We start from the raw sequence: 26061 nt of genomic DNA on the forward strand, positions 1-26061 counted from the left end.
TGGACGTTTAGCCACCAAGAAGGACTCATTGGGAAACTGCAAAAGAAAAAGTAACAACCAATTATGTTTCAGTCAGTCTGTTCTCTGATTCACCAAGTCAGCAAATACAGATCACCTCAAACTTGTAAGTGACATATTTGTGCAAATATTTTTAGCAGTTCTTCTATATGCCTTTACACAGGCAAAGTCAAAATAAAGATAACTGTGAGGGTTTGGTTGTGCTGGACCCAAGCGCAGACACGGGGAGGCAAGGTTGGGTGGAGGTAAATAGTTTATTGTAGAGAACCGGGAGAGCGTAGATGGGGTGGCGTGAGCAGCGGCTGAGCGGAAGTGCAGGTACGGGATTCCTGAGAACAGGGGTTAGCAGGAAATCACAAGTAACAAGCAAAGTACATTTCTTAGTGAAGCCGAGAGTCGAGGTACCACTGTAAATGGTGCAATAATCTGGCAACTGGAGAGAGGGAAGCCAGGGTGTTTTAACAGGGAGGACTTGATGATGTGATTGGAGACAGGTGCCGGAGATGACGTGCAGGTGTGGAGATGATTGCCAGTTGCCGGAAGCCACGCCACGAGACACACGCACACACACACACACACACACACGTAACAGGGGACAAACAAGGAAAAGAGAGAAAGGGACGAGAGTCACGGCCAAGCCGTGACAATAACTCTGATTACCTATGACTCTCCCTCCATTTTTTAACAATATAATATCAACACAGAACGAACAATGATGCGCTCGCCAGACAGAAGGTGACTGATCAGCATGAATATGAAATTGTTCATTGTCATGACCCTTTCAAATAGCACATGAAATGATCCATAGTTTGGTTGTTGTGCATCATGTAAAACGCACAACTGAATGCTTGCTCCAACACAAATGTTGGAATATTAGCCTGGTGGAGCTAAATTGGGGCAGAGCTATAGCTCTGAATGCTAGTTCAGCACCACAGGAACAGTCAAAACCTTCAAACCTGACCCTGGTTGTGCCAGATAAATCTTTACTTGATGTGACTTCGTCCATCTATGCCACAAGCTCTTCTTGCACCCATTAGTACCCCGTCCGTCTCTTCCAAAAAAGACATTTAACAAAAAAGGTATTGCATTACATTTTTTTTTTTAAAATGTACTTGTAGTCAGTGCAGGTGAAAGTACTGTATTAATGCACGGGAATTAAATGATGAGAGTGGAGCGAATGTGGAATGTAAGGGGCACATCTGTTTGAGTGTATTTTGCACCCGGTTCCCTGTTGATTTTGTTTCCCAAATCTGCCTTTTTATCTGCGTCAGGCTCATTTTATTTGCAGAGGGAACGTATTCAAACGGAAGAAACAAGAGCTACATGTCTGTGAAACCCCCAGAGCTTACTGTATAAAAACATGCCACCCCGAAAGAAGAAAGAGAAAATGATACAAGGACTAGGGGAGAATCATTAAAAATCATCAAAATACACACATATCAAATGAAGGGGAACAAACCGGCATAAATAACCGGGATGCAAGGGATGTGAGAGCTTTGTTTAACAGTCACTGTATCTGAACTCCGAAGCGAAACAAAACAAAGAAGCTGCATGAAACTCAATGGCTTCCGCTGATAACGCGGTTTGTTTCTGAGTTTAAATTTGTCTCAAGATCAGTAAATCTGCGAGAAGAACCATCTGAATTAAGAAAAGGTAAAGCTTCGTGGAAAGTTTGCTTAGCAAGAGTGATGGAGGTCTTTTTAGCACATCGTGTAATCACACTAAAATGGTAAAGCCTGCAGGGAAGCCTAGCACTTCTAATTACAATGCGAGGCCCCCCCCCATCCATTGCTCTAATCAATTACTCACGACACGCTGTATCTCAGGATCCTGTCGTCCCCCCCCCCCCCCCCGCGCTTCACTCACTTTATCGCACAGATGGGCACACACAGGTGCAAAGTGGGCAGACTCTTGTCTTTTGAATTCACAGATTATCTCCAACATGCACTCACATACACTCCATATGGCCTACATTCATTTACATCCACACATGACTAATGTGCTCTCCACTTTCTTCACCCTCTCTGTCGTAATTCTATACATTTTTACTTGCTCTCTATGATCTCCGTTGAGAAGTTTTCTCCAATCCCTCGTTGTAATCTTCCGTCATCGAATGCTCGCCGACGGAGGAGAGCAATGGGGTAAATTGCTCTTTCGCTCTCCCTGAGTGAAGGCTGTATACCACCCTCAATCATGGTGTGCGTTCACATGAACACACACACACACACACACACACGCGCGCGCAATAGGAAAAGGGTCTGACGGGGAGTCGAGCCGGGCACTTTGGGACACATCTTAACTGTCAGTCTGAGCTGCCTGCCCTTCGGCGGGTCAAATAGATGGGTTGAGTGAAGCTGGGAGGTGTCAGGGGAGCATGGCTAGAGGACACGGGACAGAGCTCAGAGATAAGGGAATGGAGGGGGAGAGCTGCATTTCTTCTAATGAAAAATGTACATCGCCTTCTACAAAAGGAGCTACGACAGACCCGCTGCCTTTATCCCATTCTATTTGTGTATGTTTGTGTCTCAACATGCACTCATTTAATAATTTAAAAGTGTGTGTGTGTGTGTGTGTGATAAATATGGCTGTACTAAAACAGCTTCATTTATACATTCTCTCTCTCCTCACCCCCCCGGCCATCACCATTCTACAGGAGTGGATCTGAGCTCCCAAATGAATGCAAAGCACACGCAAACCAAATACAGACATGCATTTAGATGATAAAAGGACTATAAGCATACATAATTCATGCCACATGCACAATTTCCTCCAGTCTTTACTTTGTGTTTGTATAATGCTTTTGTGTGGGTGCTCTCATGTGTTTCATGGATACTGCCGGCACTAGCATGACACATCAAAGTACTTGGAAACAGAGGCGTGTGTGCAGAGGTGTTGATGGGAATAAATAAGAGAAATTGGTGTGTTGGTGTTTGTGTCACTTGTGATGACTAATGGCAGTTATTTGTTTCTGCTGCAACAGTTCTGAAATACAAATGAGGTAGTTCACACAGTAGTAACACCCCTCTTTCTCAGTTTTGCATGTGAGCCAAAGGTTTCCATCCAAACCTTCCAGTTCCAAGAGCAAGTTGGGGAATGGAAGATATCATGTTAAAGGTGCACGTATGTCACATGACTGTTGAACCACATGTCAAAATGCAACCGACATCAGACAGTTTTTTTAATTTTTTTTATGAAAGGTATGAATGTATTTTCAAACACAAATGGCTTCTTTTGATTTTTTATTTCACTGACACCTCATAAGTTGTATGTGCTTCAGGATTTTAAAGACCAGAATTTCACTCGTGGCACTGCTGGCTTTTTTTGTTGTTGTTGTTGATTTCCTCCAGTATCGTCTGAGAGAGCCAGGGACACGGTGGACAGAGCTTTAGGAGGGCTTCACATTATTGATCTTCTGTGTCGATAGATATGAGAACTCTGGCAGGTGCTGTATGTCCTGTGTGTAATCCCAGAGAGCAAATAGTCGGAGGCAGGTTTCTGTGATGCATCCGAGGCTATAGAGAGACAGAATCGGATTACTGCTGTGTTCGTGTTGATGCTTTGAGTCTCTTGTGCCTAGGATGAATGGATTGTTAATCCATGTGTGTGTGTAAAATACATTTCTCACCCACCTTTCCTTGCCTTCCCACTGCTGTCGTTGTAGTTGTATGTGTGCAAAGTTGTGCTTCAGTGTCAGCGTAGCGACCCTTTACCTTGAGAAAAGGAATGACCGTCTTGTTTTACTCTGCTGTCATTGTAAATCTGATAAGACGGAAGGATATAACAATTTAACAAGGAGCACCATGGGACTTTAAATATTCATATTTGATGAACTTTGCCTTTTTAAAGTATAGGGGGTGGGAAAAAAGGTGGAGTTTAACACAAGGTAATGAGTTGAGTACCTTTTGTGGTCCATAGTTTACATATCAGGCTGATGCTCTTATCCAGAGTGACTTTGCGCAAGTTAAATAGAATACATTTGTATGTTGAAATCATTTTATGCTCGTTTTTAAAGACATGCAAGAAGCACATGCTAGATGTGTACATGACATTTTAAATTGAGGATCCAGTTAAAACAATGAACTGAAATTGATTGCAGGTATGGTGTAAGCAGGCTGACATACGAGGTGATGAAATAAGGGAAAAAAGGCAGAGGTGAAAACAGCAAAACTACAGTGAGCTTTCTGGGTAGGTTGGTAATACAGAAGGGGAAAATTAAAGGGTGTGCCAAATAATATTTCAGAAAGCTCCAGTGCAACAATAGGTTAGTCTCTGATGGTAAACCTCACAAGGCTTCCTGGTATGCGCGTTCTAAATCCTCCAGCTGTCTATGTTTTGATATATCGTCTTCAACAAATACCCTACCTGATAACCTTGCGCTATCTAATATGTAGCCCAGTGTTGAACACCCGACTGAGTCGCTAAGACTGAGGAGAAACCACGCTTTTGGTTTTCTCTTCCCATGTCTTGCATTAATTTACAGTCCGTTTGATTGTAAATTCAGGAAGGAACATGTCAGACTTGTGTCTCATCGTAAAATGTGTTTGTGTTCTTATCTACTTCATTATTCATGAATACATAACAGTTTCTATGTGCTGCACCCCTTTTCATTATTATATTTTCCTCCTGCACCTGCTCAGACTTCTCGAGCTGTCCCATCCAATAATCGCGTTGTGTGTTCTGTTAAAAGCAAGCAGTGAAGATTCAGTAGCAGAAATATAAATATATCCAAATGTAATACTTCTGGTGTGAGCGCGTGGGTGTTTGTGTGTGTGTGGGTGTCGGTTGCTCCAATTATTCTAAAAAAAGAAAGCGTCAAAGAAAAAAAGAAAGTGATCGAGGAAGTGCAGTGATGAAGAGAGTTGGCAGATGGCAGATATTGGATCGCTCTATCGAAGGTGCAGATGTTGCGATTTTCTTTTTTTAATTATCTCAATCACATGTCAAAGCACATCTGGCGAGATACAGCTGTGCTGTCGCGGTACTGAAATGACCTTCTAGTTTCAATGATGTGATTCATGAGCAGTATTTTTATAGCCACAGTCACAAACTATGCTGAAGGACTATTTGCTTGATATATCATGTGTAACCGCAGTAACACACAATTGTAAAATAAAAGACATGTTCAATGCTTGAATTTTGATTAGATATTAATTAAAAGTTCTTTTGACAACAACACTCAGTCTGTAGACATGCTGGCGGCTCTGTGAGGCTGCACTGAGCTAAATGCTAAAATCATAATGTTAACATGCTCTCAATGACGATACTTGTTCTAATATTAGCAGGTAAATATTGAAAAATGTCAATCTTGACTGATAATTGCTTGAGAGAAGTCATGACATTTAATATGGCATCATAGGTGGTTCATAAATGTCTGTATCTCATTAGACTCTCGGCAATAGGTGTTCTGAACGTTAACACTTCAAACCCCCCAACATGGTGGCACGAGTGGAAAAGTCCGAGGATCAGCAAAGTCAGGATTCATCGGCTTGAGACCACGAATGTCCGTACACAACAAATCCTCCAGTAGTTCAGTCTGGACCGAACGGCGTGACGGTCAGACCAACATCTCTGGAGCCACACGTCTAGCATGACTAAAAATAGCGGGACCAGCGGTGTTGTTGGTGTTTTGGGACTGCCTCGTTCTCATTTCAACAAATGTATGCAGTCTCAGGCCAGCATTTCATTGGGTAGCTTGGAAAAGATGATACCATCTGAGCATTTAACAGCTGGACTGTAATGATCAGCACATGTTAATGTTGTCAATCAGAATAACCGCCTCTGGAAACGGACCATCAGCCTCTTACTCATTGGGATGATGGTCATGTTGTGCGCTGTAGGCTATGTGCGGGTGCTTGTGCGATTTAGTTTTTTTGCATTTTAAAATAACTTTATTTGGCTGATGACATACTGTACAAGAAGGATAGTTTGCAATTAGGCCCCCCTCTATCTTGTCAGGAAATTATACCCATTTTTAAACGGGGAAAATAGGTTCTTTTTTTAAACTCTCCCATTGCCGCTCTCTCTCTCTCTCTCTCTCTCTCTCTCTCTCAATCTCAATATGCTTTATTGGTTTGAATGTTAAAAGAACAATAAGGCCAAAGCATCAAATCATAATGAGATTACAAAGAACAAGAACAAGGTACAATTCATGAAATCGCTTGCTCCCTCGCACCCACAGGCTCTGTGTTTTATCCACTAGGCAGATTGTCATACTTGATATGTAGAAACTTTACCTTCCACCCTATCATGCATGAAATGCTCACACACACACACACACACAAGTAAAAGCACTCTGAAGATGTCCCACTGTGTGTAAACAAACACACGCTTGCATGATTAGGGTAATTAGTGGAAAGATGGAAAGAAGAAGGGAACCGTCTCTCCACATAGACAGGACGCTTTTATACACAGACCCCTTCCTCACACTGGCTCACCTACTATGTCCCCTTTAACCACAAAAACAGACACGCACAGTGTGTTAGCCTTCGGCTGGAATTACCGGTTTGATTTCATCTTGGAGGAGATGTAGGAGAATGATAGTGGCAGGCTAAACCAAGGGCCAATGAATCAGTGCCTTTATCAAACCTCTGGCCCTAGGTGTGAACTGTCAATTTAGAAAACACACACACACACACACCATTGGCAAACATCACCTTTCTGCAGTTGGACACAGCAGCAACGTCCCAGCACGTGTCTCGTGGCTCAGGGGAGCGGTTGCCAGGGCACTCTCCTCTCTCCCCGTCCACAGTCTGTCCCTCTGCTCAGTTATTCTCCCAGAGAGGGGAAGGGGGAGTGAGCAAAGGCTGGCATGTTTAATTCAGCAGCTTGACGACGAGCCCCGTCACCATGTAGATTTATATTGGCGAGAGAGAGGAATGAGGAGATGGTTGGGATGGTTTAACTACCCCAGGATTCTAATGGGAGATTTAGCATGCACTTTACAAAATCACCTTAATCCAGCGTTGTTCTGTGACGGGAGGGATGTGAACGGAAAATTAATTGCTTTTTTCTGCACGTCTGAGTTTCTCTTTTGGACCAGACAATTGCTCACTGGTTGTTGCTTTTTATCATTAAAGAGCATTGCTTTTGAGTTTTGTGAATTGTGTCCACATATGGATAGACATGTGCATGTTTTAAATATAAATGATGTCTCGTATTCACCTATGATAACAGATGAAAATCCAATTCCCAAGGTTGGGCATTAATGAAGAAATGAAATCCAATAGGGGTATGCCACCTTCAGGAGAAGGCAGCCTTTTATGTCTGATGCTTTACAGAATGCATTAGTGCACATAAAAAGTGTATTAGGCAGCACTGGGGAGCTGTCAAAGCCCTGACTGACTATTTCACAATGCTGAGCTGCATCTACAGAAACAACACATTTCACTGGCTAATAATGCCCAAACCCATTTCAGTTTGTGCAGTACTGTAAAGTGCAATGCTTATATATTTGCATTGAAGCATAACATTTGCATTTTGAAGCTTTTCTGTAAAGCAGATTTAGTGGTAGATATCATAACCGTTCATTTTTGTGTTTGTTGCAAGAGGAAGATGTTTGTGCTGCACCCGAAAAGGAAGTCCTTTATTCCACAGTGAGTTTAACATTCTGCAGAGGAAAAAGAAGGCAGGGGTGGTGGGTGAGGCATGTGAGACTTTTATCAGCCGAGATGAAAGTTGTGACAGGTTTTCTGGGCCGCCTGTCAGGATGTCCTTCACACTGAGGGCTTGGATGCAGGGTCGGGTACTTTTCATGTGACAGAAGGCTTGGCCTAATAGCCAGTCTGTTCTCCAACTCTCATACACGCACTCTCATTTTCTCTCTCCTCCTCTGCTCTGGCCATATGTGTGTCTCGCATTTCTCCATCTCTAATAGAAGAGAGTACAGACAGAGGAGGAGTCAGTTTCATTGCCTCAAGTGTGGCATAAACAAGCTTTTAATTTTAAAATCTCTCCAGAGCGATCCGGATTCTGGGACGGGCGGTCTGGGCACCTGGGCAGTTCCCTGATTAAGGTGGCGCCGGCATTCTGCTGTTAGAGGAGGGGGTAGTTTGAAAGAGGCAACAGGGGGCAGCTTTGCCAGCCTGCCAAGTGTGTGGGCGCTGCTGTGGCCAGTCAGTCTTCATAATGGCTGTCTGGTCGTTGGACGTAGCCAGCTCAGTGGTCACATGACAGACTGTGGGGATCAGAAGAACGTCACTCGGTAACCCTGAATCAATGGAGACTAAGGAGGCAACAAAGGGCAGAGGGGGGCACGGCCTTATTGGTGTGGGCAAATGAAGGGAAGAAAAAGTAGAAACGGGGCATAATAAAGGACAGACCGTGAAACTAAGTTAGTCACAAAAGAGGAATATGGGAAAGCAAATCTTAAGTAAAAGGGAGACTAGGGACAGCATAGATGCTCACTATTCTTTACCTATAAGCTGATGCTGTGTGCTTTCCGAAGGACAGATACAAGTTTATCTCTCAAATGTGTTTTTCTCACTCTTGTGGGCTTGAGATTCAAACTTCAAAGGGGTATTACAAACTAGAAAATTTCAATTTAAGCCAAAGACATAGTCTGCATTTAAAGTTGGCATGTTTTCAAAACGTGCAGGAAAAAGAAGTTTTGCTCTGCTTGGCAAGTATAAAATATCCTCAGACCCATCCTAGCTGTGTCTGAGATATGGAGGTTCAGTAGGCCTAATATTAGTAGTCTTAGATAACTGGTGTGACAAAGCAGGTTATCAGCATTCATCTCAGAGGATTTTCTTATCCAGCAATGGTCATTTACACATTTAAGATGTGGGAATGAAATCCCTTATCGCATGCAAGAGGAAGAGATAAAGACTGGCATTTAATTGGAGATAAGATTACTCTGCATGGAGAAATGGTCGTTGCAACAAAACATTTTTAATTGGGCAATAGGAGCTGCATTATTAAAAGTTGTGCTTTTATGTTTAATGGACATTATAACCAAGACTTAAACCGCCTTGTGAGGCTGGAATGCTCTTTACAGTCCAGAAAACAAATGTGTTGCTTGGAGGCAACGTGCAGAGACATCTATCGCTATTATTAGATTTTTACCACGAAAATGACAAGAATTTTGGCCTGAGAGTGGCGCTAAAAGAAAGGCCTCATTGCTAACTATGCAAAGGGTTTATCTCCTGGCGAACATGAATATGCTTCGCAAGAGTTTATGTATGGTGGTATTTCACATAGTTTTTGGCCTGAAGCCAAAATAGTGACTCCATTGACATGTGGGACGTAGGTTACCATGGCTAAGTGTACAGCAGTAGCTTCTCTTATCAGTGATTGGCATCTGGCCAGATGTGCAGCTTGCGATTCAGTGTTTAATAATGCTTCACTGATTTTATTCATTTTTATTTAATTTTTTTTAGATTTGTATTTCTTTTTTTGCAAAATGGTTCCAGTTTTTTTGTTTAGCTCCATTTAAGTTATTAAACCATCAGTTAAGCTTTTAGCAGTGTTGTAGCAACCAGTCTTTTGTCCGAGCTTTTAACACACTGCATCCTATTTCATCTGCAGTCTTTAAACGGTGCTCAGTTTGACATCAAGGGGGAACATTTACTTTGTATCACCAGCGTCGCAATAGACGTAGACCACAGTGAGCCATTCATCCTCAAACCCCTTGGGTTTCTTTATGGATCTGGCTTTGACTGTTTTAAAAATGAATAGCCGCATATTTGTTAGTCGAATGAATAATACCAGATAATGAAACCGTATATTCTCAGGAAAATTAAACCTCTTGTTAGCAGACTACATGCGACATGTCGGTCCTCTCACCCATCTCTCTTTGTTATACAGGGGGGAACCATTAAGGTGATTTTATTATCTCCTCCTGGCTCTCCTCTAAGGAATGTTCCTAACGTCATTCATTGGCGTTTAATTTGTGACCAAGAGTATAATGGCCCTGGAAATGGAAGGGACTGTGCTGCGCCTACACACATGGGATATCAGGATAATTGTTTATTGTCCAGCTGCATCTCAGCGAGAGGGGGATTTAAAGGAGGTATGGTCCATACATGGTCAATTATAATTTCACATTCTAATGAGCACTTCTATTTCTGTGGGCTACGTGGATGGGATTGCTGTAATTCTTCTCAATTAATTCCTCTATCGGCCTCTTGGCCACAAATATATAAAAATCTCTAAATGAGCCGATGTAAGATTGAGTCTTTACAGTGGTTTAATGCTCTCGTTCGAATGGCTGTGCATTAATTACTCTGTATGATTAACGGCAGGTACCTGTGTCAAAGGGAGTGGGAAATTAGTTCATGGAGGGATACAGTATTCATTCAACTCCTCTCACCTGCTGCAGCGCAGATGAACCTGTGTGATCATTCTGATTGGCTGAACACCAGCCACAGTATTTTATTCTGCTCCAGCGACCTTTCCGCCTCACTGTCCGCCGTCTGTATGCAGGAGAAGGCATTCTTGGCATAATACAGGCACCATCTAGTGAGTTGACTGCACGCAATCCTCGGTTGGAGTGGTATGCGCCGCACTTTCTGATGCACATTTCAGAATAATGGCATGCATGAACATGAGTTTGAATGGGGTCTATTTGAGGCGATGCATCATGGTGGACGATAAAATGGATTTATCGTTGCTTTTCCAATTTTGCACTGATGAATAAGCTGCTTTGCACTCACATTAAAGCCCCTGTAGCTCTCTGTCCCCTGTACCGTGATGCATTGTCTGTTGCTGTGCCTTGTCTCTTCACTTCCTCCGTGAACTGATTAACTCTGTGGAACAGCATGGAAACACCACAGGGTGTTGCATTGTTTTTCAGTGTAAAGACGATTCCACTGAACAGTATGAATAGACCAGTGACTCTGAAAGAGGCAGACATTCACTGTTTGTAGGGTTTATTCAGTCGGCTCAGAACGTGCCTCATATGATGGGAGGCTCTCGGTTTGGTCCGGCAGTCTGGTTCGCTCTCTACCGTACACCTTCAGGCCTTCAGATGAAGTCAATAATTACATTCATGTAAATGCAGGTGTAAATTCTACATTTGTGTGGATTTGAACAGTTCCATCCCAAATGGAAATGAAGTAACAAAAAGACTTGCTTCAAAACTGACGAGATTAAACACTTTCCCCGGTTTGGTCAGGTGAGCTTTGGCTTTTTAGAGATTCAATTATGACACTATTTCTTCTTCAGTGTATGCAGTTGGCTGGGGTCAGTGTGGAGATGGTAATTTATTGGGCTGAGGAGATTCTTCTCCTCAGGAAATATAATCATGTAAACAAAGACAATACTGCTGCGACCGTGGCTCAATGGGGGTTGTTATAGAGATGCGAGCTATAAAGACATTTTTTACGGATTCATCATTAAAATTTCCCGGGAGTTTCGACACCCGTGTAGATTCTAGGCCCATCTCATGGTGGTTGTTTTCTTTGTCTCAAGGCAATTTGCTAACATTCTGAATCCTGTGTGTGTGTGTGTGTGTGTGTGTGTGTGTGTCTGGTTTGCGCAGTATATGGGGGGGTGTATTTCTGCATCTGAGAACATTAGACACGGCTACAATTTTTGCTTAAGGAGGAAAGTTTCCAAACAGCTTTCTAGTTGATAAGTCTGGGCAAACCAAAACTGTTATTGTTTTTTATGGCAAACAAAAAAGTTAATCCAAAATCAGTTCCGCATGTCACCTATTTGTGACCCCGACTGTCACATAATCCATTTGAAAGGCATATTTACGCCTCTCGGTATATATTCCTGTGCAGCAGTTCATCCTCTTGTGAGTCATAGAATCCAAGCTGTGAACCATGCTTCTGCCATCCTCCTCCAACACCTGCAGAGCTGGGACCACCTAGAGTCCTCGCTCCTCGATACGCTGTCACACTCGCTGAGGTTTTCTTTTTCTGCCTTCCGTTACCAGAGGAAGAAGATGGTGTATTATAAAGAAGTTTTAAAATATGAATAAACCAGAGCTGCACGTAAGATGAATTATTAAAGACAAAGAAATGGAAAAAAAATAGTCCTTACTAACAATTTACATAATAAATATGCATATTATAGAAGTGACTTGAAACATTTTACTCAACTCTCGAGCCTGATTTCTTCAGGCATGTTATTCTAAAGTATCAAAGCCTTGATTGCAGATCATGGTCACTTTTAGTCTGCAGTTTACTTTGTAAAACTCTGAGCGTGTGCATCTCAGATGTAGTCTGCAGGTCTGTGCCCCAGTCATGCTTTTAAAGTAATCACATACATTTTGAAATGGCCAATTCTAAAAATAGCAGGTACAGTAAGCAACAGAAAATTCAGGGCAAGATGCTTTTTTTTCATTTATTTTTCTGCAGTGAAAACCTGAGCAGCTGCATTTTGAATGTGCTGCAGTGACGCTTGATAATGGTTCTCCAGGAGAGAATAAAGAGCTACAGCCGTCTAATCAAGAGAAGATGCCGGTGTGAATTACACTCGCAATGTGTTGTTAGCCAAGGACGCTTTGTAGTGGTACGGAGCTCAGACAAACGTGAATTATGAGGTAAGGAGCAGCGATCAGTGCTGCTTTGAAAAGCCATACTGTGAAAAAAAGCTACAATTAGAATGTCTTGAATTATTGTCATTTAGCTGTGAAACATTTTGAGATGCATTTTTAGGGTAAATGAAAATGATAGAAGGCATCATATTCAGGTCATGTGTTATCTATAAACTGCATGTGTGTGTATAACTGTGAAAACTGGGGAATGGATCTAGCACAAACCTCCGGGGTACCGCAGGAGGCATCTCTGAGTAAGTGCTGTCTTTAAGACGAGATTAAAACCAGTGGAGACACAGACCCAGCAAATGTTTGAATTACAACCAGTGTCGAGTGGTCGCACACATCTTAAAGCCATTGTTGGCAGGTGCTGGACCAAAAAAAGACTTCAATGAAAATAGAAATAAAGACTAAGTGTAATATATTAGCACATCCACATGTGAGGCTTCAAGCTAACGCTCTTTCTCAGACTTGGTGATAGTCCCTGGAGGAATTTCATTTTTATTGTATCAGTTGCTAAATTAACCACATTTTTATTATTTGAGGCAGAGTTTCAGCAGCACGCATACTTATTAAACCCAATTGAAATGTCTAAAATAGCCAATTTGTTTGTATAAAAGTGATTAACTGTAAAATGCTTTTATTTGACTTGAAGTAAAATGTTTTTTTTTTTTATAGAGGATTCAATTATCAATAATGAACAATAGCTTTTTTGATTGGCTTTTTGTGCAAATATATTCACAAAGGAAATTGGTTTGTAAATTGATGCGTTTTTGTTATACATTGTAATTCCGAGTTGCAGTAGCTGGTGACAGCCCAACATTGTCTCCTTTGTGAAGTAGCAACAACTCATTTCAGGAGTTGAAAGTTCTTGCACTTGGAGCCGCATATTAACAAGACTGTTGATTGCGTCCCTGCAGCGCTCTCATCATGCTCTTTGTATTAGAGCACCTCATAATGATCATGGCCCGGGTAATCTGGGACAATGGAGCTTTAATAGAAAGTCCTGACAAATGCATTAGTCATGGGTCCCACACTTGCACATCAGTCTTTTTTTTTCTTTGCCATTTCCTGTGAACACGTTGGCTCCCCTTCCCTTTGTTCTCTGATCTTTACCTTCCTGGAAGCTCTCATAAATGTCCTTTTCCTTCCTAAAGTCTTACCCCACGTCTCCATGCCACTCCTTTGCCCTCTTCGGTTTTCCCATCACATTTCCTCTTATTAGGATACATCCGTATCTCAAATCCTAGCTGACAGGATCATCGCAGTGCAAAGTGTTAGGAAGATCACAGGGCGGCTCCTAATGAAAGGTGTGTGTACATGGGCTATTTCTAAATTACACACCCCTAGAGAGGGCTGTCAGATGAAAGGGCATAAATCCATAGAGAGAGGGTGGGGGGGAGTTGGCAGACGTAAACCTTTCCAGGACAATGGCCGGTTAGATTCAGCAGAGCATTAGCGCAGCAACGGTAAAGTACTCCATAATAGCAGTATGTATTTTCTTCTTTTTTCTCCTTTTTTTTTTTTTACATTAGATTGCCGACCCTGGTAGTTTTTTTTTGTTGTAATCTTCACTTTCACTCTCTCACGTCATTCTTGCTCTACGGTCATTTTACTCTCTCTTTTACTCTTTTTTTAATTTCATAATTTTTTCTATATCACAGTCATCTCTTGTCGCAAACTGTTTATAGTGTTAAATCATCCTGCAAGTAAAGTAGTGGCAGAGTGCACTGCTTCTCTGAAGAGTCTGTCCTCGTGGGCTCCATCAGTATCAAGTATCCTCTCTCATTAGACCAAACCTCATAGGTCTCCAGGGCTTACAGTGTGCCCTGCCGCCTTATGTGATGGATTATGCTTCGATGACATCACCTCTGTTTGTAAATGCAACTTATTTGCTTAAGTAAGAAGAATCTCACTCTCTTTGCAGAAACCCCCAGTTTGCTCTTCGCTTTTCGCCTCTCTCCATTTTTTTTTTCAAACACACACCTCAAACTCATTCAGCATATCCGAGCTACCGCAGCATGATTATTCATATGGCAATGAGGCTGGATCAAACTGGCAAGGCTGCCACGGCGCAATGGGAGTGTTTCCGGATGATGACTTAGGAGTCTTGCAGCTTCTCTGCCAAGAGCAGGGAATTCAAACGTATTGAGGGCAAGGACCCCTTCCCTCCTCCTATCTCCCAGAGGGCTGCACAGGTTGAGGCCAAAACAGGAATAGAGTGAGAGAGACAAAAGTCAAAGTCTCGGCAGCATGCTGCACGCTCCCGCGCTCTGTTTTCCTCATAGTGAGCCAGAGGTTTTCTCCCATGATTGATGGGTTCATCATAGGGCGAATCGAGAAACGTTTCTCTTTCACTCTGAAAGGGGACATTAGTAAGATTAGCTTTGTTCTAGTCTATCAGTCCCATCTACAATCTTATCTCTCTCACACACACACACACAAGCGTGCACACACACACGCACACATATGCAGTCTTCCAAATTTCCAGGGCTGTTATCCATCCATCAACACGAAGGGGCAGCCAGGATGTGCTACTGAAGCCCAGACAGTGAGCTCTGGACCAGGCATCCCGGCCCCTCAGCTCCCCCCTGTCCGCAGGACATGGTCACAGCAAGGGTAGGAGGCAACGATCGGCCATAATCAATAATACATCGACTGCATTTAAGCGTATGAATAAGTCATGGGCGGAAAGAACCCAGTCACACACACACACACACACATACACACACACAGAGCAAAGTGATCTTCTACTTAGGCCAGAGAAGATGAACAGACAGAAAAAGAGAACAAAGCAAGGGCTCTAACTTGTAGGGAATTTATCACCCACCCACTGACATTTTGTTGCATGTTGAAGCTCCACTCTGTCTTTCGCCCCCAACAACCCCAATCGCTGCCTTTCTCTCTTTCTCTTTCTCTGTCTCTTTCTCTTCTCTCTCTCTCAATGGCCTTTTTTTTTTTTGCAGGCGGAATAAACAAGTTGTTATATCCATTTGTCCTAAGGCTTAGCAAGGACTGTTTGAATATACATAGTTCATTTGCCTCCATAGTGGAGGCCTTGGTTTGTGACATATAAAATATATTTGTAATTATTTTTTACGAAGAGCAGGGGTTGACTGTTTTGGTTGACTGGAGAGGCAAGATGAAATTGCCTTACTCGAATATAATGTTTTGCCCTAAACACCATGTCCGACAGGCGGGGCTTAGCTCAATGCACACGTTCATGCCTTGTGCTCGCAATAAAGTGTGTGTGTGTGTTACAGAAAGTACAAGTGGTAACTGTGCTAAAAATAGTTGGGAACAGCACTTTTGTGTGCGTGTGCGTGTGCGTGTGCGTGTGCGTGTGCGTGTGTGTGTGTGTGTCCGCCCGCCCGCTTTGTTAGAACCTGAAAGAGTTGTCTATAACTTCACCACCAGGCACTTTGGAATCCATCCATCTGGTATTGAGCGGGCCAACAAAATGTTTTACGACTGCTTACGTGTGCAAGCGTGCACTTATTAGTGGCTGCTCTTTGATGAGATGTCTTGTTGCGAGCTTGTGCTGTGATGGTGTGCTCCTCAAGGGGATGCAGGAAGGGAACGGAAGCAGCTCTTTGTTTTTGCCAACAGAAGTGTGTCAGACAGGAATACTCGAGGAGCAGCACTCTGAGAGATATCGCAGCCTGTTAAACCCACAGGAATATTCTTTCTGATATTGTGCAGCAAGAAGCAGCACAGTGATGAGCAAGTGAGTTAGAGCAGTGGAGATGGACAGATACGTGTGCTTCAGGGAGTGATATAATATTACAGTCAATCAAGTTAGTATGGAGTCTATCAATGAACCGCTTCCTTATGTAAAGGATTCGAAACACAAATGTTTTATATCAAGCTGCCACAGCGATTCACTTTAACTTCTACTACAGTTTGTGCCCATTTTAAAACTCTGCATCAGTATGACATCCCAGATTTGAATGGAGTAATGTTTGTTGATTCTTGCTGCGATGGATGACAGTAAATTCACAAATATAAATGCAAACAAGCTGTCTAAGGTCATAGGAAGTGATTGTTTTAGAAGAAACATTTAAAGGTGAAATTAGACGACATAGCTCTAAAGTGAATTGAATTCCATTGACTTAAACAGCATCCCTGCACGGTAAGTGTGTGTTTAGCAAAACGCGCTGACGCGTAGTGTTTTGAAAAGGGAGGTACCATAGAGTTATGGGGAAGAATTGTAGTAAGAAGGATAGAGGGAGGGTGGGATGAGAAGGAGAGGAGAGGTACATCTCAGGGAGGAGGAGAGCTCCATCACCCTTACGACATTGTCCAATTAGAGCATATGATTAGCGCAGACTGTCTCCAGTGAAATTGAATCTATCAGCCAGGCTCTGATTGCTACAGGTCCCTGCAATTTAGTCTCTGTCACCGCAGAGCTGCTCATATAAAACCGACATAATGGATGATTTCTACTTAAGGCGTAGCTTGATTGAAACTGATTACATTTCACAAAGGTTTAGTATTATATTTCCACAATATGTGTGTGTTTGTGAAAGAGAGAAGAGTTGGAAAGTCATCCAAAGCTCCTTTCCCACTGGACCCCAAAAAAACACACTAACACCCATGAACATCTGGATTTTATCTTTAGTGGGAAAGGTTACAGTCGACATTCATTCCCAGGACAAATTACTCTACAGCAGTTGGTATTAGCAGGTATTTATCTTCTGCAGCTGGGATTGATGGAAACATGACACCCAGGTGGACACGTGTTACACATAATCTAATTTCTTAACATACTAAACATACAGTTAATATACTCTACTCAAAGCCATCCGACTCCTGTTAGACATCAGTGACGTTACCTCTCTGGGCTTTGAAAAACACACTTTCAACTTGACAGAAACAAGGTCAAACTCATTAAAACCTTCTTCGGTAGTCTTTCCTCAACAATCACCCACTCTAATTTGAGAGTTTGAAAGGTAGACTGAAGACTTTGAGGGTTGTCCCACGCGTACCAAAACCACATACACACACTTACTCTGGGTATAATTTGTCTTTGTTCTTTTTTTGCTCCTTTTTTCTCTTCAGGCTACCAGAGCCGAGGGCAGACCCCATGGACCCCCGGGACTTTGACGACAATGATTCGGGACCTTCGATGGGCCACGCCCCCTGATACCAGCAGACCAGACTCCGCCTACATTCCCCTGTCCTTCAACGTCTACTTCGGCCAGCCGTCGGCCCCGTTGAGCTGTCAGACTGGCCCTCTCCTTCTGTCAGCCGTCTCCTTTCCCCTCCCCTCGCGGTGCCTGCTGGCAGTGAGCTGACCTTCAAGGGAGTTGATGTGACAAATATGGATGGCCACGTCCTTTCTGTGCTCCCAACTTTTGTACTTTTTTTCTTTTTTTTTTCTCACTAGCTACTAACTTTCTTTGATTGAAGCACACACGTTTGTGCTATGAATTACCATCAGGCTCAATCAGTCCGCTCCTTGGCTTACTGGTGAGCATCTGTTAAGCCCGACAGATGTCAGAAATGGGGAATTATGTATCGCGGTTCTCTTCACACTTTGTGTGCACAATGTCATTTTGTTTCTGTCGTTTTTTTTAAGAAACATTCAGACCTTCCTGGGACATGAAAAAGTAAACTTTTGTCAGATGCCACAATGCCTTACGTCATCGAGAAATTATTACAAAGTTGTACTCGTTGTTATGTTCTGATTGTTGAAAAAAAAAAGAAAAAAGAGGAAACCTAAGTGTGCTTATGTTTTATAATGGTGTACTTTCCATCATCCTGTTGCCTTCACCCCTCCTTTCCCTTCACCCTCTGCCCTACCCACTGATTCTTTATGCGTGGATATTTGAGTGGACTTCCTTGTGCTTGTCGGATCCATTATCGGTCGTGGGGGGACATTTTGACACCTATTGATTGGCGAATGTTGCTGAGTCTTTGTTAGGTGAAAATCAAACTATAATTTGACTGTGCAAAATATCACTCCAGCAGTATCAGCTTCCTACGCACTGTAATGTAAAGGCTCATTACTCCGGGCCAATCTGCGGGTTATGACAGATTGCGATCCAGACGAGTGTGTGCGCACTTTCTACCTTGACCCACTCGGCCGTGGCTTTCATTCACGATGTGCCGCCGCAAGTCCGTCTGTGTCAGCACTTTGTTTTTAACGGGATTGATTGTGTTGCCTTTAATTCCAAATTGAAAGTGGTGTCACTCATCATATGTGGGACATGTTCGACAACAACATGACTCCACTGTGCTGTAGCGTTGTACTAAAAAGCACTGAGAGTTGTACACGCACCCAAGGGAAATGTCTGTGTCAACAGCCGATTGAAATGACTCCAAAAGGCTCAGTCTTTATTCTCGTGTAACAGACTCCTGACTGTCTAATATTTCTTCTTGTTTTTATTTGTCTCTTTTTGTCTTCAATCTAAAAATAAAAGGCAGTTTCTTAGATTGGATGTTGAACATGACATTCATATTTTCAATTCCTGCATTATTATATATTGCAAGCACCTGAATATCATCAGTCACCCAAGACACTAATATCAAAAAACCTCGCAGGCATGCAAGGATGGATGGAGACAGGAAGAGAGATGAAGTGCTGTAAAGACGGGATTGGGGAAGGGGAGGACTTCTAGTTCTCCTTCATCAAAATGCAAATCAGGAACCCGTCCCGATAGGACTGGGAAGAGTAGCTTTGGAAACAAAGAGGGGTTGATGGAGCAGGAGAGCTCTTTGGGTCTTTTTAAATGCAGACTGCTTTTATTCCTCCGGAGCCAGAAAAACCACAACCCACTTTCATCAACTTGCGGCCTCAATCAGAAAGCCTTTGTCTTTACTCTGCTAATTATTCTTTCTCACTTTACTTCTCTCAAAGCAGAACTATGTGGCTCACTCCATCTTCACTCCCGCGTTCTACCAGAGCCGCTTCATGCTTCTTCAGCACGTCTGAGCTCTCCACGTTGAGATATTGACTCTGAGAAAGTCATTTAGCCGGTGGTCATTGCTATCTGGCTGCTATCTGGGTTGGCATTCCCTGGTGAGTTTCCCTGTACAGAAATAATGGGGCTTAATGATGTAGCGCATGAGGCATTGATCCCCAGCATTCGCTAAGCCACTGCTGACTGACCAGGAACCAGAGCACTCAAACCCTTTGAGAGATTCTTTTTTCATGTGTATATTTTGGTGTGTGTCCCCCAGGCTGGTTTCGGAGAATAATCCTTCTTCTTCTTCTTCTTATTATAATAATAATAATAATAATTATTATTATTATTATTATTATTATGCCGTCATCGACCTGTACTCTGGCATGATCATAGAGATAATAACAAACCCGATGGGGGACAATGTGCCTGTTGTCTGGGGAGGAAATGGATAGAAGAAGATTGTCTGATCTAATTTAGCTGGGGAGACCACAAGGTTCCCTTTTTTCCACACCCAATTACACCTGTTCTTCCAGGTCCACTTCACTGAGCATGTTCACTCAGAGGCACAATGAACACAAAGCACAGTTGTAAGGCCTGCAATTTTCTGGCGGGCAAAAAAAGAAAACTATTTGTGTATTTGTATTGACATGAATTAATTGCTTCATGGGTTGTGAGATTGAATTAGCTACGTGACATGCTTGCTAGTGGTGATGCATCTTTGATTGCCCGCCTTTTTAATGGAGCCTGTTTCTTGCTGCCATCATCTAAAAGACAGTTGGTGTCTGGTTTCACAGTAATGGAGCAGCTGTGCTTTAGCCTGTAAAAAAAAAAGACAGTTTATTTGCATAGGCCCACACCTCTTGTACCACTCAAGATTATGCATTGCTTGTCTAGCAGTAAATGCACTTTCTTATTCATCTTTCCCCTCGGCCTCTTTACTCACGCACATACAAAAGCAAAATAAATGGGCATCAGTCAAGAGATGCTCGCCCGGCTTTTTTCATGTTCCACTTTTTGCTTTGAGTTCAACCATCCACCCAAACGGGGATGACTATTACTATTATCACTCATGTCATATCTTTTTGAGTTTTACATTGTGCTTCCTTTTGTGGGTTTCTATTGCATTTTGGGACCACATAACTACAAAAAAAAGGACTTCACTCGTATGGAAGTTCTCTTTGTGTTTTTGTTTGCATTTTGAATCCCAACTCTCCCTTACAGCTCAAGCTTGTCTCCATTTTAGTTATTGTGTTCCACAATTGGCTGTAGCACCTCCTGAGGCTAATGGGAAATAAATCAATCTTTTCCCAGTCGTCGAGTTTTGGCTCACGTAAGATCCAGCCAGCGAGAAGGTGCCACAGATTGTGGACCATTTCAGAGTGACTGACAGCAGGCATCTGTCAGACTCGACAGGTACAGACAGCTGTCTGGCAGCCCAGACTTATGAACAATGACTGGGTGGAGACGAGATGGCCAAGGAATCCATCTTTCCACCAGACAGCTCCCATCACTCTCACATCCCCGAGTCAGCAAAGACACCTTCGGGCTCCTGTCTCTAATTTCTGTGCAATCGCCTCCTGTCTGAGCATCCTACTCCGACAAGTAAAAGAATCGTAGGAGAAGGAAGGGGAAAACGAAGACTGAGGGCATACTGTGATGAAAAGAGCCGCAGATGAGCACGCTCGTACCAGGTTTTCGAATAACGATTAGAGTTTAGACTTAAGCGTGCAATGGGGAGACATGCAGCTGGTCACATGCAAGGTGATAACAATCATGATGGCGTGGATGCAGTGGGAAGGAAGCGGGGCGCTCGGTTTCCTCCAGCTGATAATTGAACGCGCCTCTGAATAAAAGGAACATCCCGCCTAGATAACACCTACGGCTGTTCCTCCTGGGAGCTGTAACACATTATACTCTCTGTCACAGCTGTGATGAATCATCCTCACAAAAAAAGGATGAATGTGGAATATAAAGGAGCGGGAGGCAAAATATAGCCTTTGCATGCTCGCTCTTAAAAAAAAAATAAAATCTCTGCCCAAAGGTACGTGGAATAGAAAACAATATGTCTACATTGTAATATCAAAAGGGCATATCACATTTCTCTGTTGACACAAATATGTCTGCATGCGTACGACATCTAAAAAACGATATGTTGTATTAAAATCCCGGAGATTGAGTTTGCCGTCCGCCTCCACTAACTGTTCACAGAAACCTGTCAGCTTGGCTTGCTCCACTCATGGTTCCCCCTCCATTGCTTCCCCCCCGCTCCCCATCCTTGCTCATGCCTCTCATCATTCATGCTGTGTACACAGTCTGTCCCTTCCTCGCTGCCCGGGCTCCTCCGGAGCTTGTTAATTGCGTTGGTGACACCGATCTGTGTATGAAGCAGTAGTAGTAATTGCTCTGGCCTGGTCCGAGGTGAGGAAGGGTGCAGCCGTCTGGCCTCCAGGTCCACCCCGAGGCTACGAGATTAGATACACACTTCCATGTTTGATGAGATGGATGGCATAAGCAGTTTTATCAGGGACATTGTCGAACATCAAACGTGTACTGCGCTCATTGGGTTTGCCAGATTATACAGTAAATTCAGTATACATGCTTTTAAAAATATATATATATATATACTTTGCTGTATAGCTCACAAGTAGTTGGAAAACTGTTTATACAATATTGTGATCCCTCCCCTCTAATACAGGGAGCTCAAATGCCATCGCTTTGCATAATGTGTAGACTCGCATACACCAGAGTGGACGGCTTAAACGCCTGCTGTTATACAAATGTCTTTCTTTCAGTTAGAAGCTTAGTGTCGGTGGCCCCCATTCATCAAGCTGTTCTAGATGGAGACGGGAGAGTTTAGCATGAAATGATCCGAAATAAATCAAAGGCGGCATTTGGAAGGAAACCAGGGAAATCAGTTGACCATTTATACTTAAGACGCTCAAAATGATGCAGACTTGAGTCATAAAAAGGAATGCGTGACACACCTTGGTGAAATGTACCTGTGTGTGTGTGTGTGTGTGTGTGTGTGTGTGTGTGTGTGTGTGTGTCAGGCGTTGGTGTTTTGGCTTCATCTGATGAAAGCATATGTTCACTTGACTAACAACCTGGCCTGAGACCTTGACTTGGTTCCTTGAGGCTGTACACTGTTGCTAAATGGGTCAAATGCAGTGACTAATGAAGTATAACATGGCAGGTGTTGCTCGAGTTTTCTATTTCAAGGTTGCACAAGTTGCTGCCAGAAGTAGAGTTTTTTTTTTGGTGGGCCCAAAGGATGTCATAGCAATAAACTTTGGAAAGTTATGTAGGACGATTGTGTTGGAGTATCTTTCCCTATTCAAACCATTCTCAGAACAGAAAGACATTGTACAGTACACTTTTGCCTCTCTGGTTAAACAGCACATTCAAATGTACATTTACTTGTGTTTGTTTATGTTTGCAAGTATGAAAACCAAATTAACATATATTAATAATAATGAACTAAACTATAAATGAAGTCTCAAAATGTGTGTTTTTGAATTCAGGTCACAATATACAGCTATTGTCACAATACACATCCGCAAAATAATCACAGAAAACTGCTCCTTAAATTATGACGCAGGTTATTTACTTTTAACGATACTGATCAAGTCAATACTATTATATACTAACAACAGCTACGATGCAATTACAAGCATAACATCTAAACCCAACAAACGATCACGTGTGTACGTGAATCCCTCTCACAAAGTCGTCCTGCCACTTTGATTGTTATGATCAAAACAGATACAGCACAAACAGGGGACTGATTCACAGTTTAGACAGGGAAATGGAGAAGAAAAAAAAAAAACGTAAGAAGATATTGATGCAGGAATGTCAATATCCTTAAGAGTTTGTACAGTGAACATGATTTTATCCATTTAGTTCTTCCCCGCCTCCACAAAGTGTTTCTTCAGCAGACTCCCCGCGGTGACTGCTTAATCATGATGACACGCATTTGAAAACCATCAGATCCTGATGGGATGCAGTGAACTGAACGTCTAGTATTTCCCAAATATTCTCTCCCTCAATAAGAGTTGTTGTAGATGTTGTTTTGAACTGATTCAAGAACAAGATTTTCAGTCATTTCTGTCAAACTGTTGGTCCTCCTCTCCGTTTCCTGTTCAGTGACCTCTTTGGTGCTGCTGCACTTGTACTCTCAGACACATATAGAACCAACAGTTGCATCTATAGCAGATGTGCTGATGCCCTCTGTTCAAGGGGAAACACTGAATGTACTTCTTCCTCTGCATAGAAACCTAGAGTTTGCTCCTGATACTGATTACAATCAATACCCCACAGTGTCAGATAGTATGTCTGGATGTACCGTAGCCAACAAACTCCCTATTGACATTCCATTATCCGACCTGCTCCTATTTACGGTCGCACGGCGCTGGAGCCTATCCCAGCTGACATTGGGCGAAGGCGGAGTTCGCCCTGGACAGGTCGCCAGTCCATCAAAAGACACATATAGAGACAGAAAACCATTCACACCTACGGGCAATTTAGAGTCCAATTAACCTAAGCTGCATGTCTTTGGACTGTGAGAGGAAGCCGGAGAACCCGGAGGGAACCCACGCTGACACTGGTAGAACATGCAAACTCCACACAGAAGGACCGCCCAGACCGGGATCCGAACCCCCAGCCCCTCTTGCTGCGAGGCGACAGTGCTTCCTTGTTAAAAGTATAAGACACGAGAAGAAAAAAAAAAAAAGATACATTTTAAAGGTTGTTTTGTTTGGGGCTTGCGATTTTTTATGGATTTATCCGAAACTGGAACGGCAGATGTTTCAGTCGGTTATTGTGTTTGATTTACCTTCTTTTTTTTATGGCGGAGAATAAACATGTGGTCTCGAGAGGTGATATTCTTCTGCAGAAAAAGACAGTAGGCGGAGAGAAGCATCACAAGCAGAGTGTGAACGGGGGTGCGGTTTGGAAAGCATACACACGTACACAAATAAAAAAAAACTGTAAACAAGTCAGGTTCTTCACCTGGTTCACGATTCTATTGCAGATAGAACATGTTGTATGATGTGTAGCTAGAGCTCCTATAGCATAAATGCAGGTGTTATTGCATTCAAGGAGCTTTTTTAATCACTTTTATTCAATTTCCAGCTAGGCAGCCACGTTTCTGTAGCCGAGGAGTCCGTATTCAATCATCCTTTAGCATTATTGATGCATCTTTTATTTGTAGAGGAAATCCTACATGGGGTTTATAATAAAGGGCAGACAATGAGGAGATGGAGCGGAATGAAAAGTAATTCTGTTCTGCAGTAAACTGACACATCAGGGCTACTGAGAAACAACGGTGGGAAGTGAGCTTTGCTTTCAAGGCTAAGAGAAGGCTGCTGTTGAAATCGTATCATGAATAATACACACGGTAGCACAAAGGGATTAAATGTGTTTGCATTTTTCACCCATGTCCACCACATATACGCCACAGGAGCCTGCAACCCTGTCTCTCTCTTCGATTTCATTGTCTCTCCAAAACAGGCCAACATCCATTAGTGCTGGCAGGCAGGGGATTGAGATGAATGTGTTCCAATTTTAACCACCCTTCTGAGTGCCCTGCAGGGTCTCGCAGCGTACCGGGGGACTGTGAAGTAAGAGCTGGAGCTGTCCCAAGGTAGCTGGGACTGTTTCAGAGGGGCCTTGTGATCTCTGTGGGCGGAATACCAAACACATAAACTTATGAATGTGCTGCTACCATTTCACATACATCTTAGCACCCGCAGCGCTTCCTCTCTCTTGTGCGCACACACTATATCACTTGAGAACACTGCACCTCCAAAGGTCAGCCTCTGACAAAATGTATGTAATCACTTGAAACGTGACCACTCCATCTCCATGAACATGTCTGCGTGGCAGGTAATGGGCAGAAAGATGGCACCAGTGGCACTGAGCCCTCCTTGATAACTCAGAGGAAAATAAATAACCAGCGTGTTTGTCTCTGAGAGCCGCGCCGCGCTTGAGTCATAGTGCCACTGAATCCTCATGGAAGCTTTGTGTGTGACTGAGGGGAGTAATAAAACGTTCTTCCCTCGCTCGTATTCAACATCTTTCTATCTGTGGTTCCTTTTGAGGAGACGTGTTAAAGCCTGTGAATCAGGATGCTCATTTAACCCCCGTGTCCACCTCACCACACCGAAGGCCACAACGTGCGTGAACCCAGTTTGAATTTGACCACGATACCCAGGTGGCCATTAAGATAATAACGAAGAAACGTCTGATTGAATAAGCATCCGGCGTTAATGTTAATTGTTCTCATGATGAAAGGTCAGGCTCAGCATGTGTCTGAGCCCAGGCGCCACCAACAATGGTACTCAATGAGACTTTCTCAATTAAAGTATCCACAGGGAGACAAAGACGGAGGCCAGCTCGTTCTGCTCCCACCTGACCTTCACAGAGCATGCTGGGGCCTGAAGGCGCTTTAGCAATAGAAGGCAGTTAGTCGCCCCCTCAAATGTTATGGGGTGGATCGCTCTCCACTTCCAAAACAAAATACATCATCACAAATACTTCAAGCTCATAAATAATCATTTCAAGTGTGTTCTAGTTAAGCTGTTGCACACACAACATGCACCGACACGCCCCCTTCTGTCTACATTCTGGATTTGGAACCTTCCACTGCCG

General features: G+C 43.0%; 1 protein-coding gene across 2 annotated transcripts in view; it reads left to right on the forward strand.

Annotated features, from left to right (window-relative positions):
* trim44 (tripartite motif containing 44) overlaps nucleotides 1–20412 on the forward strand; it is a 41795-nt gene extending 21383 nt beyond the window's left edge. For both annotated transcript variants that reach the window (XM_034535330.1, XM_034535329.1), the window contains exon 6: nucleotides 17564–20412. In XM_034535330.1, coding sequence (XP_034391221.1) covers nucleotides 17564–17648 — 85 coding nt within the window. In that variant the 3' untranslated portion in view covers nucleotides 17649–20412. The remainder of the gene's footprint in view (nucleotides 1–17563) is intronic.
* Nucleotides 20413–26061: the final 5649 nt, after the last annotated feature.

This window comes from Cyclopterus lumpus, chromosome 6, assembly GCF_009769545.1.
Source record: "Cyclopterus lumpus isolate fCycLum1 chromosome 6, fCycLum1.pri, whole genome shotgun sequence".
Classification (NCBI taxonomy): Eukaryota; Metazoa; Chordata; class Actinopteri; order Perciformes; family Cyclopteridae; genus Cyclopterus; species Cyclopterus lumpus.